We start from the raw sequence: 21709 nt of genomic DNA on the forward strand, positions 1-21709 counted from the left end.
AATTATAAATGTGTACTTATTTATTTATTGTTTACTTATTTCTTTATTTTTCTTTCTAACATAGATTATTCAAATCTTTTATTTATGTAACATTGCATTTTAGTATGTTGCTGAGAATGATTAAAAATTAATAAATTGACCAAAACGTCCATTTATAAAACTCACAATCAGTAAATTAAGATTATTCCAAGTAACCACTTAGTGGTTATTAGTGATTATTAGTGAATCACCGGCTTTTTTGGTCTTTCCCACCCATTTGTGAATTATCAAGCCATTTTTCAACCATAGATATAAACCAATATGCTGAATGTACGTAATATATGTGATGTCGATTTGTTAAGGCCACGCGGCGTTGAGCGCGACGCGAAAAATTCTTTTTGAATCGAGCGATTGTTGGAAAACCGGTGGTCAATGCTAGAAATTTTGACAAAAGTGGAAATACTCGCTGTATCTTTGACGCGAGAAAAACAAGCGATAAGCGAGCTGCGTCTCTGTCTCAGCCGAGCCGTTCGACGAGCAAGAAAATAAACAGCTGTTTTCCGTTGCCTTGAGCCGAGTGACTTTTGTATTTTGTAATTTCATCAAGTAAGTAGTTATTTTCACTTGTTAATAAAGTTTATTTTGTCCCGCATATCATTGGATACGAAGGGATTATTTCTTTAAAACAAATAATACTATATATATATACAGGGTGTCCAGCAAACTACCGTAAGTTTAAAAATATTAGAATAATATTAGGATTTATTGAGATAAAAGTTATTACAAATCGATATTGATAAATAATTTACATTAATAATAACATAATCGAGAGTTTGTGACTCAGACTTCTTGAACACATTCGCGACTGACGATTTTACAGCGAGACATTACCTGACTATACCGCAAGGTTCTGTTATTTAAATAAGTGTAAATATTGCTTTATCATATTACACTATATGTTCATTAAACATAAAAATAGATATTAATAAAATAAATGTTAATTAAACATAAAAATGAAATGACGTAGGACTACATTACCGGTCGCAAATGTGTTAAGAAGGTACTGAATATCAAATAATTAAGCGGACTATTCAGTACATATCAGTTTGTCTTAGTTGCTTGTAGTGGTTGACAAACAGAAAAAAGTTAAAGCTTTCAACGTAGTAGCAACTACGTCTACTACTAGTTCACCAATTCACAAACCTGTGAAAGATACCGGCAAAGGAAAAGGTGTCAAACCAAAAGCTGCTGATAAATTTAGGATCAACAAAAAACGAGACATTTGATCAACAGCAACGAGCATAACTCGAGACGATTAAACAACAAGGAGCAACCAAAATTGATCATTTTGGTTTAGAGTGTATAATATCACTTGCTAGTCTAATTGAAATTTTAGTATTTATAGAAACCATTGTTAGCTTAGTGATTGAATGTGTTAGAGTCTTGTACTGTGTTTGTAAGATGTTTCTTATAGAACACACCTTAGTTGCCGGAATGGAACATGACGCCATTTTTATTAACTGTTATACCGACGTTCGTCGCAAGTGTTTCGTGTGTTCGGGTCACCATAGTTCGGCAACACTTGGAGAAGCTCACTAATAAAGAGCTCAATAAAAAGCTATCTATGAGCTAAGTATGAGCTGCCCACCTCACCCAAGAGGTCTCAGTGCACTGATACTTTGGGTGCATCCTGATATTCACTACCAGTACTGACAATGTGACGTCATAAAACAGTGCTGTTTCTATGTTCCGCAATTACTTGTACTGTTTCTTCCATCGTATAACGGAACGATTTTGTAGTATCTTGAAGTGTACAAACATAACCATATACATACAACATACACTCCGTTTTTATACATATTTACCATTCTATCTTTACAATCTTATCTATTTCCTTCATTGGCACATACGACCCGTCGAATAAACTGTCGAAATCATAAACTAATAAATACGGGCCGATAAACTTCTTCTCCTTATAAACAATTTTCCTAAATTCCTTCCTTGTCCGTTCGTATAAACTTATGACTCATCGAAAGACAAATATCACGCCCTAGGAACGAAGGTCTAGCTCATACGTTTTAGTTTTTAAGACGAGTTAGTTCTCGTTCGCAGCTCAGACGAGCAACGCCACCTCTCAGCTTTCAATAATATATAATAAAGCACATCACAGAAAATATCCTGCATTTTCATTTATTCATTACGTGGCTATCCGGCACGTAACAGTGCGCATATGCATGTGTATATCTGTCGTGCTACATGACAGATCTTCTAACGAAATATCTGCAAACATAAATATCGTTTTATAGTAGTCGCAGAGAGCAAACGCAAGTCTCACAAAATTGACCAATCGCATCTATCAAATCACTCAACACGACTGGTCACTTCCGCGAGATCTGACTACAATTGCGTTTTGCGATATCATAGAACGACTTTAAAATAAAGTTTATTTTAAATAAACCGCTTTGCGGAGCACGTGTTTTTTGCCAAAAGTTTTTTATAACACAAAATAAGTAAACCTTTTGTAAGTTCCAGTAAAAAAATCAAAGTGAACAATATTTGTGTTGCATTTGTTATGTAATATTACATTGTAGTGTAATAAATTATGTAATATTACATTGTATTGTATTAAATATATTGTATTCAATTGTGTTATAATTGTGATTATTTTATGTGATTCTTTAAACGTTTAGAATATCATCTACACTAACGTGAGTATAGAAAACAGTGCCAACGCATGCTGGCTATGTTCTAAATAATATTAATATAAAACAATTTTAGATACATCTTTTTGACTCTAAAGTTGCTTCGTCTTTCCTCCCATACTGAGAAAATGCTTTGTTTTATATTGTGTTCCAAGCAAACCTCAATAATAAATGTAACAAATATTTTTCTCTTAACTATTGTTTCGTGTTTTAGATTGATGACTGATTTACCACTGCCAATATACAAAACTTGAAAGGCGAGCTATCCCGAACTATTCCAAATTCCTGACCCGCGAGAAAACGGGAAGTTACACATCATATCGGCGCCTAAGACATAGACTGCGATTTAAAAAATTTTTTTAACAAGAGAAGGAAAAATTCCTTTTCTAAACATTCTGGCGACAACTCTCCAAACAAAACTCAATTTATCTGTGAGCCAAAAGAAAATATAGAACTTACAAAAAATAGGGCAACGGATGCAAATAGAAATTTATCATTCAGGACAATAAAACTAAATTTTATTTATCACCTAGCAAATATGAAAGGGTCTATGTGGCGTAATCAAAAAACAAACTCGCTCCCTTTTTCCTTCTCTAGAAACTGAACAAACTGAAACTCCAAAGTGTATCCGCAATAGTAACAAACGCAAATGTCGGCGTTACCGGTGTAAAAGAAACTAGTGTACATCATAGAATACGCGCTGGGAGTTTTTGATTCTATTTCCTATCATAAATGTACTTCGTCGACGATATAATATTTCGTAAAACGGATATTTCAAGGCGTTTCGGTTCGCCATTGCGATACCTCGTTTGAAATATTGTTAGTGATAACACAACTTACATAGCGTTGTGATTGTTAGTAGAATTGCCACAAGTAACTAAATCGCGTTCGGATGGATTTAATACATTGACACGTGTGCACGAAGCGTGCGATAAATACGATTCAAGAAGACGCAACTTTTTTTCCATAAAACACCAAGTCGTAATAACCAAACGAGAAATCGTATTACGCAACTAGTAACACCGTACGTTACTACAACCACAGGTATAAACCACATCTGACATGGATGGCACAAGCGTCCGTACAACAACCCATTTCACGTAAAGTGTATCATGGCCGTCCTGAGAATCAGAAGGACCTAAATGCTGTAGTTGCAGTGAAAGCAACTGGCGAGGGAAAACTTCCACTTCGTAAACCAATTAAACGAGTAGTCGCCGCCACTATAAATAAGCCGACACGCCTGCAGCAGACGCTAGCCAATTCTTCGACTGTAACCACTCCTGATCCTGGTAGGGGAAGCGTCTTTGCGTCTTTTTGCGAGTATCTTTCTGTGAAACTCACGGATTGCAGTGCGGGAAAATTGTGTGAAGTGTGGGAACTTAAAATTCCATTTTCAAATATTGTTGCCTTGTCATGCGACAACGTGTCCGTTATGACGAAAAAATATTCGTCGTTTAAAACAAGCCTTGAGAAACTTTGCAAAAATTTATTGACATTTCCATGTCCTTGTCATGCCTCTGCGCTAATCGCAAATGCTGCATGTAGTAAGATTCCAAACTATTGCGAGGAATTCGTTAAAAAAGTAGCAAGTTTTAATAATAGTAGCCCTAAGCGATCTGCTATTTTTGAAGAATTTTGTGAATGTTTTGAGGAAACAAACCGCAAAATTCTAAAGTTGTGCGACACACGATGGCTTTCTCGGCAGCTATGTATGAAAGACTTTAAAAATCTTGAGATACCATTATTAGTTTTTTAACAGAAATAGTACTAAGAAACCAGTGAGAAAACACAAACTGGAGAACATTTACCAGGGAGATAAGTTTCTGCAATCACACATAGATGACACAAGTAGGTCCGCCTTTATTTTATTTTTTTGTAATCTATTACATTTTTTAGGAACATGAAGTTTCAACTCGATCCGTCAATTAGTTTTTTTTTGACAGCTTTTCAAAGTAGACGTGTCGAAGTGTTTTCTCAAGATGGAAAAAATCAAGTATCGTGCGGTCATCGAATTTCTATTTTTGGAGGGTTTGGAACCACAACATATTCATGAACAAATGTTAAAAGTGTATAAGGACTCTTCACCTTCATTCTAAACCGTATATAACTGGGTTGCTGAGTTTAAACGTGGTCGTACAAGCCTTGAAAACGAACCACGCTAGGGATGCCCAAAAACTGCATCAACACCAGAAATCGTCGCAAGACTCCAGGATATGCTTTTGGAAAATCGTCGATTGTCCAAGAGGGGTTTAGCTGAAGCCCTAGGCATCTCAGATTTTACCGGAAACCATATTTTGACCGAAGTTTTGGGTTTAAAAAAGCTGTGTGCGCAATCGGTGCCGCGTTCATCAACAATGATTTTACCGACAATGTTTTCACCAACAATAATCTCAACGACAATATATATATATATATTTTCTATCCTACATATGAAGGCCAAACGAAAAGAAAAATGACCACTAGACTGAATGAACATAAAAATTATGTCAGATTACGTAATCAAAACTCAGTTATAGCAGAACATTGCACTAACGGGACATAACATAGATTGGGACTCCACAAGCATATTAGATATTGTACCAAATTATACAAAAAGACTTACTGCGGAAATACTCCACATTAAAATTCAAGAAAACAGCTTAAATAAAATGACAGATACGGAACTATTAGATAATTCGTATTTACCGCTACTTGACTCAATCAAAGCAAATTTCCATCAACAAGCATTGTAAACTTGTCTTGAATCTGTAGATTATAAAATGATACAAACACAGTCTTGCATGTTAGTTTTGACGAAATCACAAACAACACAATCTCGTCAATACATGTGAGCGATGGTCAGATTCAAGTTATGTATTTCGGTTCTTATTATTGTAGTTTGATAAGAAAACTATGTCAACACACTATTCCTTTGTTTGTTAATTTTTATATATTTAAAAAATGTAGAACATTGAAGAGGACTTAAAACAAATAGTCGAAACGTTTGTTTTTTGAGCATTTCTTACCGAACGGGATGGCGGGTGTGTTAGGAGTACGTGGGAGTAGAGAAGAACAGGTAGAGTTCTTCTGTTCTAGAAGTGCGGTCAATAGCATAGAGAAGGTCCCCTTACGTAAAGATCTGGCTAGAAAGTACCCAGCAATGAGGATCGGGAAGTGGCATGCTATGGCGGAACTTGGGCGCAGGGCAGGGTTCTGCATCTACGATGCGTTCTGTGTGGAGAATAGTTCTGTTGTGGGACGTAGAGTAGAGGCTGATGAGCTGGATGCCATAATGAGGGCTGGGTTGATGAAACAAGTGGTCGAACAGTGGAAAAGACAGAACGAGTTGAGAGATGAAATCGTGTCACCTAATTCGTACCCTAACATGGGCAATTATTGGACGCACTTCATGGCGAGTGAACACTCGGGAGGAGCTACCTTGTACGACGTGGTAGGACATTTGTGCTCCACCAAGTATGTGAGTTGGTCTTGGCAAATTACCGAGGTAAGGACCGTCCAAGTGACAGTTACTCCAAGAAGTTAGAACCCCTTCTTCCTTCTGGGTGGATCCTTTAGATGTAGATTGAAGCTCATTTACAATAAAGCCCATTAAAGCCCAATAAAGCCCATTTACATTTTTGAAGTCCTTTCGCCAATGCTCGCAAAAATTACCGACAATGAAATTGGCAAACAATGGTACAAGATGTTGGACGAAGCCGAATTCGCGAAACAACACCGTAAATACAAGCACTGGAAAAACCGAGCCAGCTGCTATTCGGAGCCGACCAACGCGGTCCAATAATAGACCAATTAAAAGAATTAATAACCGAGAACGCATATAACACTCCGAATTACAAAACGACACAAAGTGATAATCAAGAATTTTGACAGTATCTCGGCCTGGGGTACTGTCAGGCTTCTACTAAAGTTTTTAGGTCTACGGATGAAGAACTTCCTAAAAAGGAACAACGTACTGCAACGAAGAAGGATGATCAACTTCCTGAGAAGACAAGAAAGGCCAGACGAGGAACAGCTCGTGGTAAGAAGTCCTGGCCAGGGATTATAAGTTCCGTGAACGTGTCGGAATAAAAACCATGGAAGAGAACTGCCAAAGAATTGAGAAGCGCACTTTTGGAGAACTCGATATCGTTTTAACTCAACTTACCAATTTATGCTTAAACACCGAGCCTGCGAAGCTGCCAATAACAACTCGGGAGTCATGGTTAAGGTGTCGTATCAAATGGCATCAATGCAACTCCGCCAACCACCGGTATTATCAATGAAGGCGTTTTATCATTTAACACTCGCTCAGTTCCATCTCCAGATGATCAAAGCTAGTTACGAACGCAAGGGTCAGCTAGCTGTTGAGAAAATAGAGGCTCAGGAATTTGTGTCACTTTTCTTTAATTTTGACACAATGATTATGTCGCATTTCGCAACGCTTAAAGCGTTGTCTTCCGTTCTTTACGCTGCAAGCTGTCCGAAAAATAATATTTTTCCGTATTATATAATATTTGCACACTCGGCATATTGGCTTGTATCGTCTCTAATACTTACAAGGAGTGCCTACATCCTGGGGGTCACCGATTTTTACGAAACTTTACGAGACTTGTAGTATGGAGGATATAGAAGCACCATATGCTAAACGGAGACGATGCACCTTTCAAGTGTTTTCGAGAAGTCGCGGTTTGAAGTTTAGTACGCTGCTTAAGTACCGTTGCAAAAAAAGATTTTTCGAAGCGGCGGCGTGGCGCAGCGGACAAGGCGTCGCGTTAGTAGTCCGCGGCGCATCTTCTTCGTTTAGCATTTGTTGCTCCATACTACATTTTCGTAAAAATCGGTGACCCCCAGGATATAGGCACCCCTTGTTAGTTAAACAATTTTATGAACTCTATAATTTGTTGTAATTCCCATAATATTATCTAAAATTACTTTTACTATGCTAAAGAAATCAAAAAAAAGAAAATCATTTTATATATCGCGCTTTCTAATAAATCATTAGTATAATTATAAATATCAAAGTCAGTATAATTATAAAATCATTTATAATTACAATAAAAAAATAAATAATGTGTAATATAATAAATTCAGATTATATTCAGACGGCAAGAGAAAGATTGTAGAGACGAATTTTCAAACAACATGTGTCACTCCAGTCTGCATGAGATTCACTCCATTCCTACCCTCTACATCCGTAGATTCAATTTGTTCCCTGAGTAACTCGAGTTCTCGTATGCCAGACACCGTCACTTCATACTTATGCGCAACCAAACTTCGATAAAAGTGTATCGCAAACGCAATAAAAATTATCAGTACAGGTATTAGTACTACGCAGGCCGACCAAGCAGCCTCCTTAGAAAAATCGTAAAACTTTACCCAGCAGAGTATGGCGATTTCGAACAGGAACAACAGCAATCCCAGTAGCGTGGAGAAAGCCCATGCGATCTCTATGTACCAGTGCAGACGCTCGTGCGGTGATTCATGCACGAGACTTATACTGTGTAGATTACAGATGGCCTCGATGTTCGGTAGTATGCAGGTAGATATCATTAACGCCAGCATATGTACAGCCACCAGTAAGGTTGTACATATCGCGAAGGCAATCAGCATTTCCTTGGGAACTTTTGTGTCGGAATTCAGTTGCACCTCCACCATGGCAACCTGTAAATACGATTTATCTTTCTAGTTTCCGCATCGGAATGTACTTTGGCGTTTGTCATTTGAAAACCAGAAAATAATTCGCGAAATCGAATCGGCATTGAATTATTTCTTACCATAGCAAAGCCGGAGAGTAAAGCTGACGTTTTACTGGACGCTTTGAGTTTCGCCCGACTTAGTTGCAATTTCCTCCACGACAAATATCCCGGTGTATGTAGGCCATCTCCTGCTTGTGACATAGTCGACTAGAGAATAGAATAAAAATGTGAATCAGTTCGTATCGAGATTATAAGAGGGCGCAGTAAGAATAACATTAACACAACTATGTTTTTCACGTAGAGAACTTTAAGCACCTGCAATATTAACATTGCGAGATTGAGTGTAACTCCCCGTAGAAGCTTAAGCACGAGTAAAAAAAGAGGGACACATACCGGAGAACGACGGCAACGTCGGTGCCAACGGGGAAAACTTGCCAAAAGTCCCGCGTAGGACAAAAAACCAATGGGTGCTGAACGAGAAACAAATAATAACGCAAATTAATGTAGATGTAGGAAACAAAAAAATGTAAAGCGGTTCAAATAAAGACCGACTCTCTTACGTGCATCTTACGGGAAATCTGCAAGCACAGGAAAAAAACACGCGCTTTTTCGGGGAGCACTTGCGTTTAGTGTTTACGCATGCAATAACAAAACAATTAAGCACTCTTTCGTACAAGCACAAATGCAAAGTCCGTTCGATTTGTATAACCTAAAACCTAAAACTTTGCCGGTTGAGTCACTTTAGTAGTTTACGTCTCAACACATGTAATAACAATGTTGCATGTCAAAAACACTTGTTACAGAGTAGCAAGTAAAAAACGTTTGTCACATGATATGTTTTCTGTCTTCAGATAGAAGAAAATAAAACTGATACAATGTCAGTCTTCATACTGTTTTGACATATTTTTGGGCACCAAACTGTTTTTTTTTCTCAGTATCGTTTTTATAAAATTCTCGAATCAATTTTTTCATTTCATTGATCTCAAATATAAGTAGAGATAATTATAAATGTGCAATAAGCGTGACATATGCAGCATACGTACTATTAATAAATAAAACAAACAAAGCGTATATGATGAGAACATCGAACGTTTTGCGTCATAGCTGTCTACATACGCTTAATATCGTTAATTACCATAAGCTTGCATACATTCAAGACACGTGGCACAACGATTTCTACAAAACTTATAATTCTCTTTTTGCTATAAAAGTTTTTTGTATATTAACGTTACAGGAAAAGACAAAGCATATGTTGCGCGTAAATATCTTCACAGAATTAGTCAAGTGTATTCGTGCGGTATCTAAAACAATTTGTTAACTCGACGCGATTGTCATTTCATTAAATTTGACATTTGTTTCATAAATTCGATAATTATTCAATATTGGCAAAACATGTGAAGAATAAAAAAGATAAGAATGAGAAGAGCGCGGCATTCGTGATGTTATCGTTATGCGAACTACATCCGGACAATTATCAGTACGTAACAGACGCGGAGAATGAGCTACCGAGAAATATACATACGTCTAATTACGTCGGTCAGATATAGCAACAATTCGAGCGCATTGTATAATCAGCGGAACTAAATAATAAATTTTGTTTTAGAAAGACGAGAATTACACGACTTTTTCTTTGTTCATTATTAAACGAAATTAAAGCACAATGAAATTGATGACCGCAGCATCATTGCGTCGATCGATTGATAAATACAAATCATCGTGTCTTTAAATGCTACGTGCGTTGAAAACATCGCACTCTTGCAAAATATGTAAGGAAAAAACTTCCTAATTACGGATTCGCGTTAAAAGTCAGAGATTTGCAATGATTGTTTTTCATCGCAAACAACTTTTATGGTTTTCATTTGTGTGAACACATATGCAAACATTTATGCGTCTCCGATTTGAATGTACATATAAGCGCTTCGTCAGAGATCAAAGCAGTCTGCGGAGGAATGCTTGTATACCAACCTGACAGTGGTCGTGGAACGGTTTGTGAAAGCAGTGGCCGTCAACGTTGCGCAGATGTGCGTCCGTCACGTGTCCGTGAATCGGCAAATGCGAGGTACGGAACACCGATCCTCCGCTTTCCGCGCCAAATATCGTATTGCGCCCTATAGTACTGGTCGACCATATGGACATCAGGCTTGATCTTTGCGCGGCTGTGTCCAAAGCTGCAAAAACGAAAACCGACGTCAAAACGACAGGAACGACCTTTTATGTTCCTATGCGTTGATCACGCGTTCTTTTCCAAACAAAGATACGGTCAACAACGAACCGAATTTGCGATAATGTTGTAACAAGAAGATAATCGTGGAAACTCTTGGTAATGTTATAACAAGATAACCGTAGAAATTCGTAACGGAGCAACCATTTGCTTGTAAATGTGACATTTGACGAGACACAAGTGTCTCTTGGAGCAATTTTATACTAACAAAATGACTATAATTCTTTTCTAGATATCAGAGAATTAGTTTTATCAAACCACGTACAATGTATATATATATACACATAATAAATAAAAAAATATATAAAATATTTTATTCTTCGTAGCATTCCAATAAAAATGTAAATAAAATGACATACATCTTTTAATTCGGTATGGTTATCATGTTGCAATCATTAGTTTTGTTTGCTGTAACAAGCGTTTCAGATTCAGTGAGAAGAATACAGCTCAGATTAATCACAGTAGTATCGCAAACGTGCTGCTTGAATTGCTTTAACAAGCACGCCAATTGAACAACTCGTAAGAAGTATGTGTTATGGGACGCGAATAAAGCACGTGTTATGTAGAACGTGCATCAGCGGCAACGACGAATTCATTTCGCCGGAACAAATCAAACACTTTACGAATTAGAAATAACAGAGAGGCGAAACGCGAACAGCGCGTTGTGCTTGTGAACAAGTTTGCTTTTGCTATACATGTGTAGTACCAATATTAAAATAATTTCATCAATTACACTTTAAAAAATCATTATCTAATTTACATGATTAATTGTATATTCAATTGTTCACGCGGCGTGAAAAGTGGTAATCGATGGACTGCTTCGTCAAATACATTCGTTAACAAGAAGATACACGGAAAACCTGTTTAATGCACTCAGGTGTACGTCAGATAATGTAGCACACGTACAAGGTCATGAATGTGGCGAGTTCTCGCGGAAAGAGTGAATTAAACGCTTGAAAAAGTGCGCGACTAACAATAAATGGGATAATATAAACAGTAAGTGCGAAATACGAAACACTTGGGCTGTATTAAGGAAAACACGTGTTTTCTCTCTCAGTTTTCTGGTATGCTACAGTCTTCGAAATATCAGAGATCGATATTTCGAATAACACAAGACGAAACACTCGACGGACGTGTCTTTACGACGTATTCATCAAAGCATGTCAAACTTGCTAACTATTGAGTGAGTGCAAAAGTTTTGATGGATCGTAGATAAGTGAACTAATTTGATTTAATTGTTCTACCAAATAATCCTCATTACTTTTTATTATATCTTTTGCTGTTGTATTTGGTAGAAGAAATAAATTGTTTTCAATCAAATTATTTGGTTCATTTTTCTATTACAAAATCCATCAAAATTTCGCTCTCACCCAATACATTTTTCTTTCGTAAATAGTTCGCACAATCTCAAAATTCTTGAATACACACTTCGAAACAATATGAACTTTTTCGTATTTTGCGAATTCATATTTTTTGTATTTTAAACTTTTCAATTTAAGCTTTCACATACTTGCAGTGTTATGTAAGAAACAACCTTCATTTCATTGCAAGATAAAAATTCATATAAATTTCTCGCTGCTGATGTCATACATCAATGTGACTTGAGTTGCCCGAGAGGATCAACTTCCATAAAAGGCTACTTAAGAAATGTGTATTCGATATTTTTCTCTTTTCTTTTTAGCGATTCAATAAATATACAATTTCGTGTATATAAATCATTTCGTTTTATGAATTGATCTTTGTTTGTCTCTCTCTTGGTTATTTTATCCATTTTTATTGGTCTTTAATTATCGCCGGGGCATACTGGCCAACCGGCACTTTGACCTCCTCAGCTGTTGATTACGCCACTGTTGTGGCGGTGCGATATATAACAAATTGCGATATATACGTAACTCTCTTGCCTCAAACTGTAGCGGTGTAAGACAAACATAGAAGTCAGACGGGTCTCGTCGAATTCCCCGACCCGGGCAAACAAGTTTCCAGTTTCTCGCAAAAAAAGTACAGGTCTTGTCATGTCGCGACACGTGCGTTGCTAATGATTACATCGCGCTAACACCAAAATACGTGTAAATATCAAAAATATTAAGAGAAATCAGAGATACATCATGTACGATGATCTCTCTCATGAGATTGCGCTCGCACGTATAAAATTAAATCTCGATTAACGCACACAAGCAAACTGGCTGGCTGCGATGACAACGACGTATAAAAAATGATCGCTTCGTAGAAAAGTCGGTACCATCCTCCGTCGTGATGGTATTCATAACTAACAACAGCGCAAAAATCATTACAAACCAGTAATCACTGACATAACGAACTAAAAAAATTCAAAGCAAGAAAATATAAACAAAATTTTTTAAATGTTTTTAAAATGTTTTTTTTTTTTTAACAAAACGTTTATTGAATAATATATTTATTGAAAATTACCAGTTTTAGATGCATAGTGATACGGAAGGTCGCAGTCACGTCACGAGAATCAATACCGGTTTGACGTTTTTTTCTCGGTACGCGTTTTTCTTCTCGCGCGAATTATCGCATCATCGGGTCCGGGTAGAGACCACGAGAAGAAATCACATAAGACAGATTCCGGCACTGTCGCGTGTACAGAAATTGAGACGCGCACGCACGCATGTGCCAGAACAAACCTCACGCGTAGGACAACTGGTTGACGAACGAGCGCGGCGAAACCGATTAGCGCGAGCCGGCGAGCGATACGACATCGAGCGCGGCCGAGATCGGCCGACGATCGCCGACGCGATCATGTGTCAAACGTGTGCGCAAATCAGCCCGAATTCGCCTCGCGTTTGTTTTAACATTTGCTCACTTTTGTTTTAACGCGATGCACATTACTAAAAATATCTTTTTATAAAAATATGGAAAGAAACGAGAAATTATTAAAACATTAAAATATAATTTTTATTGACGATAAAATATAAAATCTACATATCGGTATGTAAATTTTATATTTTTTTCTGTCACGCGGATAGAAATATTACATTTATGATAAAAATTTGCTCGAATTTCTTACAGAAAGTTTTTTACGCTTCCGCCATACTATGCGATACTATGTTTTTCGCGACTCTTCATCCGTCAGTTAATAAAATCCGTCGCGCGATAGCTCACGATGAAAATGAAATTTATAGTAGCCACCGAGTAGTAATCGTCTTAGTTTTACCGACGGATAGTTCTATTTAGATCTCTCTTCGATGGCATCTATCCAGGATGCGATCACTTTATTCTGCGATGAGAAAAGTCTTCGGTGTCTTGGCTGTGCGTATAGTCAGGGTCAGGACATCCCCGATAACCTAATTGCAACTAGCGCAGTTTAATCTCACTGATTTAGCACCTCCTCAAGCACACACGTTAAATATTCACGTTTCTTTGCGAGACAAAGTAAAAATGGCTAAATAAATTAAAATACGGCGTATCCTCGAACCTGATGAACTGGGTCAGCAAGACAAATCTAGAATTTAGTAATTTATATTATCGTTTTTATGTATCCAATGTTTAACACAATGATACAAACAGAAATATCTTTTTATAAAAAAAATTTTTCTAAGTGATAAAGCCAGTTCTTAATCCTTCGCGGACCGACTTCTAAAAATGCCTACTAATGCCTACTAGTTGGACAGACTGAGTCTGCTAGATTCACGCGACTTTAAAATTAAATGTATCCGCGAAAATACGATATTTTTTCAATTTTGTTGTTTTTGTATCAAAAGTTTTTAAACAATTCCGCATCAATAAAAAAAAACATTAAAAAATCTCTAGTTGTTCCGAAAATATACGCCTAGTTTACACCGATCGCTTAATACGCGTATTAATACTATATTTGTATTAAATCGGCTTGGGCATTTCAACAATGTAAACAATATCATATTGCTGGTACGCCTTCTTCACGCCTATCGTATCAAAATGGTACGCGTATCAAATACATTTATAATAATGTAAACACCAGAATTATACAATGAAAAACAAATTTTATTTGATTCGCGTACCAAAAAGATGTACGGTGTAAATTAGGCCATTAGCGTTTAAAAACAACTAATTTTTACTAGAAACGCCGATTCGCAATCTTTTTTGAGTTTGAGAGACTCACATGTCTGTCTGCGAAGGATTAAGATAGATAAGTTAATTTTATACCAGGGCATATATAACTGCCTTTATAGAAATATATACATTGATATATGTAAATATAAAATTGTATATGTATAATATATATAAAATGTTTATGTATATAGTTATTTTTAATCGTTTTAATATAGATATTGAAAATTAAAACGCGAACTATAGATGAAACAATCTAGTCAACGTCGTTACGGTTCTTATAAGACGATTTATTATTAGTTACGATATAAGTCGATCACAAAGCGCATAGATACACAAACTCAACTATGTGGCCAATGTTTTCTATAAAAACCTATCGTGATTGAAGTCAACAGACCGTATCGTATGAAGCATTTCTCGGGAAACCGAGTGCTCAAAAGAAAACGTCCATTACATTCATGTTGATAGCACACACACACACATTTTATCTCATATAATCACGACAATTTTAATTTACAATTTATATATTTTGCGACAATAAACTTGTTCGTTTATCGAATGTTATCGCACCGATGAATAGCATTAAAAAAATAAAAATAAACACACACACTTTTATAAGTATAAAACACTACTAGCGGTGATATTTTCGACACTTTTAACAAGAAACTAAATATAACTGTTAAATATAACTTTTCGATGAGTTTAATTTTTCAAAAAGTTGATAAAAGCATTTGAACAATTTTATTATTTGCTGCTTTGTTCCGATTGGTCAATCCGCAACCCGGCAAATCACGTAAGGCTAATCTCAACACGGCTTAATATAATAATAAATACTATAAAATGTGCAGTTAAACAAAAACGTATGGTCAAATACTCTAATTCATTTTACAAAGGAATATCTGCTGTCGCGTCCTGCGAGAATTACGTTAGAAAAAGTCTAACCTAAAATATATGACGCGGACAAAAAGTAATTCATCTTGGGTGCTTTCCAGCTACGTACACAGGCGACACTGTGTAACACTTGTGTACGTAGCTGGAAAGCGCCCCTTATAAGTTCTGCTTTTGTCTTTTGTGTGTTGTTGAATTCTTGCGATATACTTACATAAATGAAAGTTTAAGATAACACGATTTCAAGCAAAGTAGCTGAGTAAACATAAAAACAAACTTACGTGAAACCTCTTAGTTGGTCTTGCGTGCGACGATCAAACGCCTTCGACTTCAGGGAACTAATCATACTTGACTACTGCATGCGAGATAAATTCGCCTCGCGTGTCTCGCAAACAAAATGGTTTCTGAGTATAAATTTTCGCCAATCTTAAACAGCAACTTGGACTAAATTGAACCCACGGCGACTCGACTCACTAACTCACTAGCGTCCGATCGGCGTCTCGCCAGCAGTTCTCGTCTCGCGCGTTCAATGATCCATTACAGCCATTAAGGCCATCGCACATGAATCTCCGTAAAGAGCCGTCTACAATGGAGAGTTGTAGGCCGTAATAGTAAGAAATTGACCAATCACAAACAAAGTACAGAAGAATAATCGATTGTGATTTGTCAATTTCTTACTGTTACGGTCTAAAACTCTCCATTGTAAACGACCCTTAAAGAGCCGTCTACAATGGGGAGTTGTAGGCCGTAACAGTAAGAAATTGACAAATCACAATCGATTATTCTTCTGTACTTTGTCTGTGATTGGTCAATTTCTTACTATTACGGCCTACAACTCTCCATTGTAGACGGCTCTATAGAGAGCATCACACTAGGATCTCTGCTTTGTCTCGTCGTCGCTGATTGGTTGAAATTTATACGAGTACAGTCCAAGACAAAAGAACAACGAAAAGTAAAGAATGGCCACGTTCAGCAGACTGAGCAGATCAGTGATCGCTTGGTGATTCTTTAATATGATTGAATCTTGCCTTTAGATCTTAAATGGATCTAAGTGTAGAAACCAATCATATTGAAGAATCACTAAAGCTGGGTATACACCTAGCGAACGAACGCCAAACGAACAGCGAGCGCAAACGTTTGTTATTATCATTCGTCAGATTTATACGCCAAAACAAATGCGAACAGAACATTTGATTCGCATTTGGTTTGGTTCCCTCATGAGGCATTTGTTTTGGCGTATACATCTGACGAATGATAATAACAAACGTTTGCGCTCGCTGTTCATTCGGCGTTCGTTCGCTAGGTGTATACCCAGCTTAAGCGCTCACTGATCTGCTCAGTCTGCTGAACATGGTCAATGACTGCGTTTAGCAGAAATCAGCGCTTAGCAATTGTTGAGCGTCCTCCTAATATAAGTTTACTTGATCATGCTGATGTATTTTGACATAAATTACTAAATAGCACTTCAGGAGACCAAAATTTAACAGAACTTAAAAATTTGTCAAAAGTTGCTTTAGACGTACTATCTCTTTCGTACTCTAACGCAGATTGCGAGTGTATTTTTAGTAAATTTAACTAAAATCAAAATTAGAAATAAGCTTGTTATAACTGTAAACGAACTACTTTTATCTAGTCAGTGAATTAGAACGGACTGTGTAAATTATGAACCAACGAAATTAGAATTAAATCGAATGACCACAGCAATACTTTATCCGAAACTGGATAAAAACCCACTTTCTCGATGTTCTACTAAAGAATGTGATAACAATGATGATGATACTGTTATTATGTGTACATAATGTTTGAGATATATGAAACACATAATGTTTAAATATATGGAAAAATTATTATGTATTGTTAAAAGTATTAAAAACTTTTACTTAATGACTAATTTAAATAAGTAAATTTTTTAATTATTTTTAATTTATATTAGTTATTTTATTTTTTAATAAGTTATTTATCTGTAATTTTTAAATTTATATATTTTCTAGGTCCACAAATATTGTTATGTATAACATAAGTATATAAATTGTTAAAAAAATTTTTTTTATGACACTACATGACGCTAATATATTTAAAAAAAGTTAAAGTCATCTTTTATTACTATTTTTACAATATTATTAAACAATTTTATGACATTAAACACATTTCGGCAATGTACTATAAAAATTTTGGGCCCGTACTATAATTGTACGCCCCTGACAACATAATTTAACTCTGAAAAGTTGGGAACACTGGCTGCAAGTCGCGCGAGTAGTCGGTGTTTTAATTACATAGTGAAATTATTAAAAGTAAGGATGTCGTTCGGCAGCGGCTTCGGAACGTCTACATCGACACCCGCACCCACGTTCGCTTTCGGCACCACACCCGCTTCCACGGCGACTCCGGTCAAACCTGGTAAGCCGTGTGCGATTATTTCGAGGTTAGGAATTAGCATGCTATAGTGTTACATGACGCAGATCGATGGATTTTCAATCAATTTGAAGTGTCGCGAAATGTGAATATATTTCGCGAGCGTTCTCTCAACAACACCAGAGACACTTACATCTCTTCAATTGTTTGTGGAACCACTGCTGGTCTTGGTGGTTGTATCTGAATTTTTGTCTAAGCTTAGCAAAGGCTGGTTCACACCGCTACATCTCGGACTGCACTCGATGTCACTTCTTGTGAAGAAGGAAGGATATTTGCTTCTGGATCTCGCAATTATGCACGCCGTGATGCAGCATATCATTAATATGATTAGGAGCACAATTAACAAAATAACAAGCAACGTGGAGTGATCTGTGTAAACGTCAGATTTAACAGCTTCAATTGTAGTCGTTGTAATGTGACTGTTGTCGAGTATTGTGTGTGATTCGGTATTGTAAATTGCCGCAATTCTTCCATGTGTTGTATCTTCCAAGTAATACATTTCGTTTGGAATTTTTCCAAGTGTTGTCACCATAATCTCTGCGGTTGCATCCTGTATATATATATATTGCACAGAACAGTGTAATTTTAACTGAATAAATTATTGTTAAAGTGTAACATATATAATTGTGTAAGTGCAAAATTAAAATAAACGGCACTGTATCTACACATACCCCAACTGCTACGTCCGTAGTACCAAGCTCATTCACAATTTGAGTAGAAGAATCGTATATTGACTTGATATGACGAAACTTGACAGAACTAGGCAGAACGGAATCTGTTTTTAATGAATCGCGTGCTAGTTGTGCGTAAAAACTGACCTGTTAATCATTTCAAACAATAATAATTTTGATAAAGTCACAGATCTCCTTTCAAACTTTGTTTCCCATTGCTAAAAATATTACCTGTAGTTCATCATGCTTTGTCAGAAATGACATCTTTTGCCATGTAACTTTATTATCTGATTCTAATAAAGTTTTAAGTGTTAAAACTGTAACACATTGATATGTTGTAATTTATGAACTATCAAGTATTTATTTGTGTTGTATATTATTTTATCAATATAAAGTATTATTTCTAAAATTGAGCTTTTCTCACAAAACAAACAACAAAATACTGTCATTCAATAACAGACATCTCTGTTAACTAACTTCATGCAAATAATTAAAAAATGAATTTTATGTTATATATATATTATCACTGGATTTAATGTTAAACATGGTAATAATATAGAATACTGATAATTTGCATCTGACATTTATATCACATTTAAATATAATAAATCAAAACCAAATTTTCTTTGGTTTTATTTTTACCAGAAGCAATTAACTAGTTAAAAATTTTAATCCAAAGTAGCAGGATTTGGAACACCTTCGTTCGGATTTAGTACACCGACTACTTCAACGCCGAGTTTGTTTGGTACACCGTCCACTCAAACTACTGGATTTAGTACCGGATTTGGTACTCCAGCAGCTACAGGATTTGGTAGCACATCGACCACAGGTTTTGGATCTGCACCTACATTCGGTACCGCGTCATCTAGCGCCTTCGGTGCGGCGCCAGCTTTTGGCAATACTACTTCTTCCACAAGCACAGGATTCGGTACAACTTCGACTTTTGGCAGTGCTCCCACTTCCGCAACCGGTTTTGGTGGATTTGGAACAGCGACAACAACATCGTCGTTAAGTTTCGGAAGTTTTGGTGGATTTGGAACAACTACTACCACATCTGCTCCCAGTCTGTTTAGTGGATTTGGTACCACAAATACTGTTTCGAGTGGTTTTGGCACATCCACAGGTTTTGGCGCCTTTGGAACCAAGCCAGCTACCACTACTGCCACTGGATTTGGTGGATTTGGGACAGGTAATGATGGATTTGGTATACAAGAGTTTATTATTGACATTTTTGACTTATATTTTATTAATATTTATATTTTACACATGTGCTTTAGGAACTGGATTTACCGGATTTGGCACCGGATTGACACAGCCTCAACAACAGCCTCAGCAACAGTCTCAACAACAGCAACAACTTGGAAATAGTGGATCAGAAGCTCTATATAATGCAGTGTTCAACTGTCTATTGTATAACGATGAGCGAGATAACACTATTGCAAGGTGGAATCTTATTCAAGCATTGTGGGGCACGGGAAAGGCTTATTATTCTGTAAATGCTCCACCAATAGAGCTCACTCAAGAAAACTCATTGTGCAGATTTAAAGCTATTGGGTACAGCCGTATACCCGACGCAGACAACAACGACGGTTTAGTGGTATTGTGCTTCAATAAGAAAGAGAAAGATGTGCAGGATGGCAAACAACAATTAATCGTGTTTCTGAATGGTTTGCTGGGAAACAAGCCGAATTTAACAGTAACCGTTGATAATATTAAATCCACAGGAGAAAATAAGAGTCAAGTAACGATATACGTGTCAGAGAAAGGAATTACCGGTTCTTACAGAAAAATTCCTGCGAATGAATTGGTAGCTTATCTATCCCAGGCTATGCAAAAGCAACAATTGATGCAAAACGGTGTGGAAGATATATTTCCACTGGTAAAACTCGATCAGTCGCAATTAAAAGAGTATTTGGATAATCCGCCCTGTGCTATCGACGCTAGATTATGGAAACAAGCACAATTGGACAATCCCAATCCGGAATTATATATACCAGTTCCCATGATTGGTTTTCAGCAAGTGAAACATAGATTGAAGTGTCAAGAGGAAGAAACTGCTAGATATAGAGCGTTTTTAGACATGGCAGCTGAAAAGATACAAGGCTTGCAGAGACAGCATACAGCTACACAGGCCAGACTCAAGGAACACAGGCGTACACTGTTGGAACTTCAACACAGAGTCTTACAGGTATCGTGTTGATTAATTTTACGTATTGCTTTGTAAATGTGCCTTCGTTTGTTAGGAAGTATATATTTTTGCCTAAAGGTGCTAGTTCGACAAGAGATCACACGTAAGGTCGGATTGTCTCTGCAACCAGAAGAAGAAGTTCTGACGCGTAGATTTGAAGCAATGCATTCGCAAATCAGTGCTCCGACGCAATACAAAGGTAGAATTAGCGAAATGCTTTCGCAGCTTCGAATGAGACGGCACATCGATATTCAAAATCAAGAAAGATATACAATGGATCCTATAGCACAGGATGATATCAAAGCGGTAAGAAAATGTGTTTTATTTATTTTAAATTAAAAACAAACATGTTTTACATAAAACACGATGGTTTTTTTTTTTCAATATTTCAGTATTTAAGCATGCAGCAGCAAGGAATGGCGCAGCTTATTGCAACAATAAATGCTGATTTAGAAAGCCTGAAAATAATAAAAGACGGAATGTCGGATCTTTTAATAAATCATGCACAAAGTGTATCTTAAGGTTTGTAATTTGTATAATAAAATATTTTGATACGTCTTTCTCGAATACTGAGATAATGTGTTTGTCAATATAATCGGTTTTTTATGTACGTGGTTTACAATCCTCAATCTTTTATGAAGAACTTGAAGAACATGTATGCAATTATACATAATTTTTAGCTAATTAATGATTGTTTTTTGGTTTTTTTAATACATTGGTTTCTCTTGTTTCTATATTGTATACTTTGATATTTGGAGAAGAGGAGAAATTTAGAAGTTGCTTTACTTGAGTGCTAGAGTTCTCTTTTGGGAAAAAAAATGATAGAATTCTAGCTCTCAGGTGATAAAACGAGTGTACACATACACGTATAAATTTATTGTACAGAAATGAACAAACAACTACACATTGTGTAGATAAATAAAGGA

The 21709-nt window shown here is 36.5% G+C and overlaps 2 protein-coding genes and 1 pseudogene across 4 annotated transcripts; 1 reads left to right on the plus strand and 2 right to left on the minus strand.

Moving 5' to 3' along the window:
- Positions 1–2577: 2577 nt before the first annotated feature.
- Positions 2578–16026, minus strand: LOC109861336 (annotated as a pseudogene).
- Positions 16027–17596: 1570 nt separating this feature from the next.
- On the plus strand, positions 17597–21407 carry LOC109861670 (nuclear pore complex protein Nup54-like). Of its 2 annotated transcripts, none has more exons than XM_020441412.1 (5): positions 17597–17909; positions 19278–19784; positions 19873–20783; positions 20862–21089; positions 21176–21407. In XM_020441412.1, the coding sequence occupies exons 1-5, from the start codon at positions 17810–17812 to the stop codon at positions 21302–21304; spliced, it is 1875 nt and encodes a 624-aa protein (XP_020297001.1). In that variant the 5' UTR covers positions 17597–17809; the 3' UTR covers positions 21305–21407. The 2 variants fall into 2 exon arrangements, with proteins under 2 accessions (XP_020297001.1, XP_020296995.1); XM_020441406.1 differs by having other exon boundaries at positions 17598–17909; positions 19275–19784.
- Positions 17816–19244, minus strand: LOC109861679. Of its 2 annotated transcripts, none has more exons than XM_020441433.1 (4): positions 18827–19244; positions 18596–18683; positions 18058–18474; positions 17816–17906 (listed from the first exon to the last, which is right to left on the minus strand). In XM_020441433.1, exons 1-3 carry the CDS (start codon positions 18838–18840, stop codon positions 18064–18066), a joined length of 513 nt encoding a protein of 170 aa, XP_020297022.1. In that variant the 5' UTR covers positions 18841–19244; the 3' UTR covers positions 17816–17906; positions 18058–18063. The 2 variants fall into 2 exon arrangements, with proteins under 2 accessions (XP_020297022.1, XP_020297013.1); XM_020441424.1 differs by having other exon boundaries at positions 18596–18742.
- Positions 21408–21709: the final 302 nt, after the last annotated feature.

This window comes from Pseudomyrmex gracilis, unplaced genomic scaffold (genome assembly GCF_002006095.1).
Source record: "Pseudomyrmex gracilis isolate BER0280 unplaced genomic scaffold, ASM200609v1 scaffold_9, whole genome shotgun sequence".
Classification (NCBI taxonomy): domain Eukaryota; kingdom Metazoa; phylum Arthropoda; class Insecta; order Hymenoptera; family Formicidae; genus Pseudomyrmex; species Pseudomyrmex gracilis.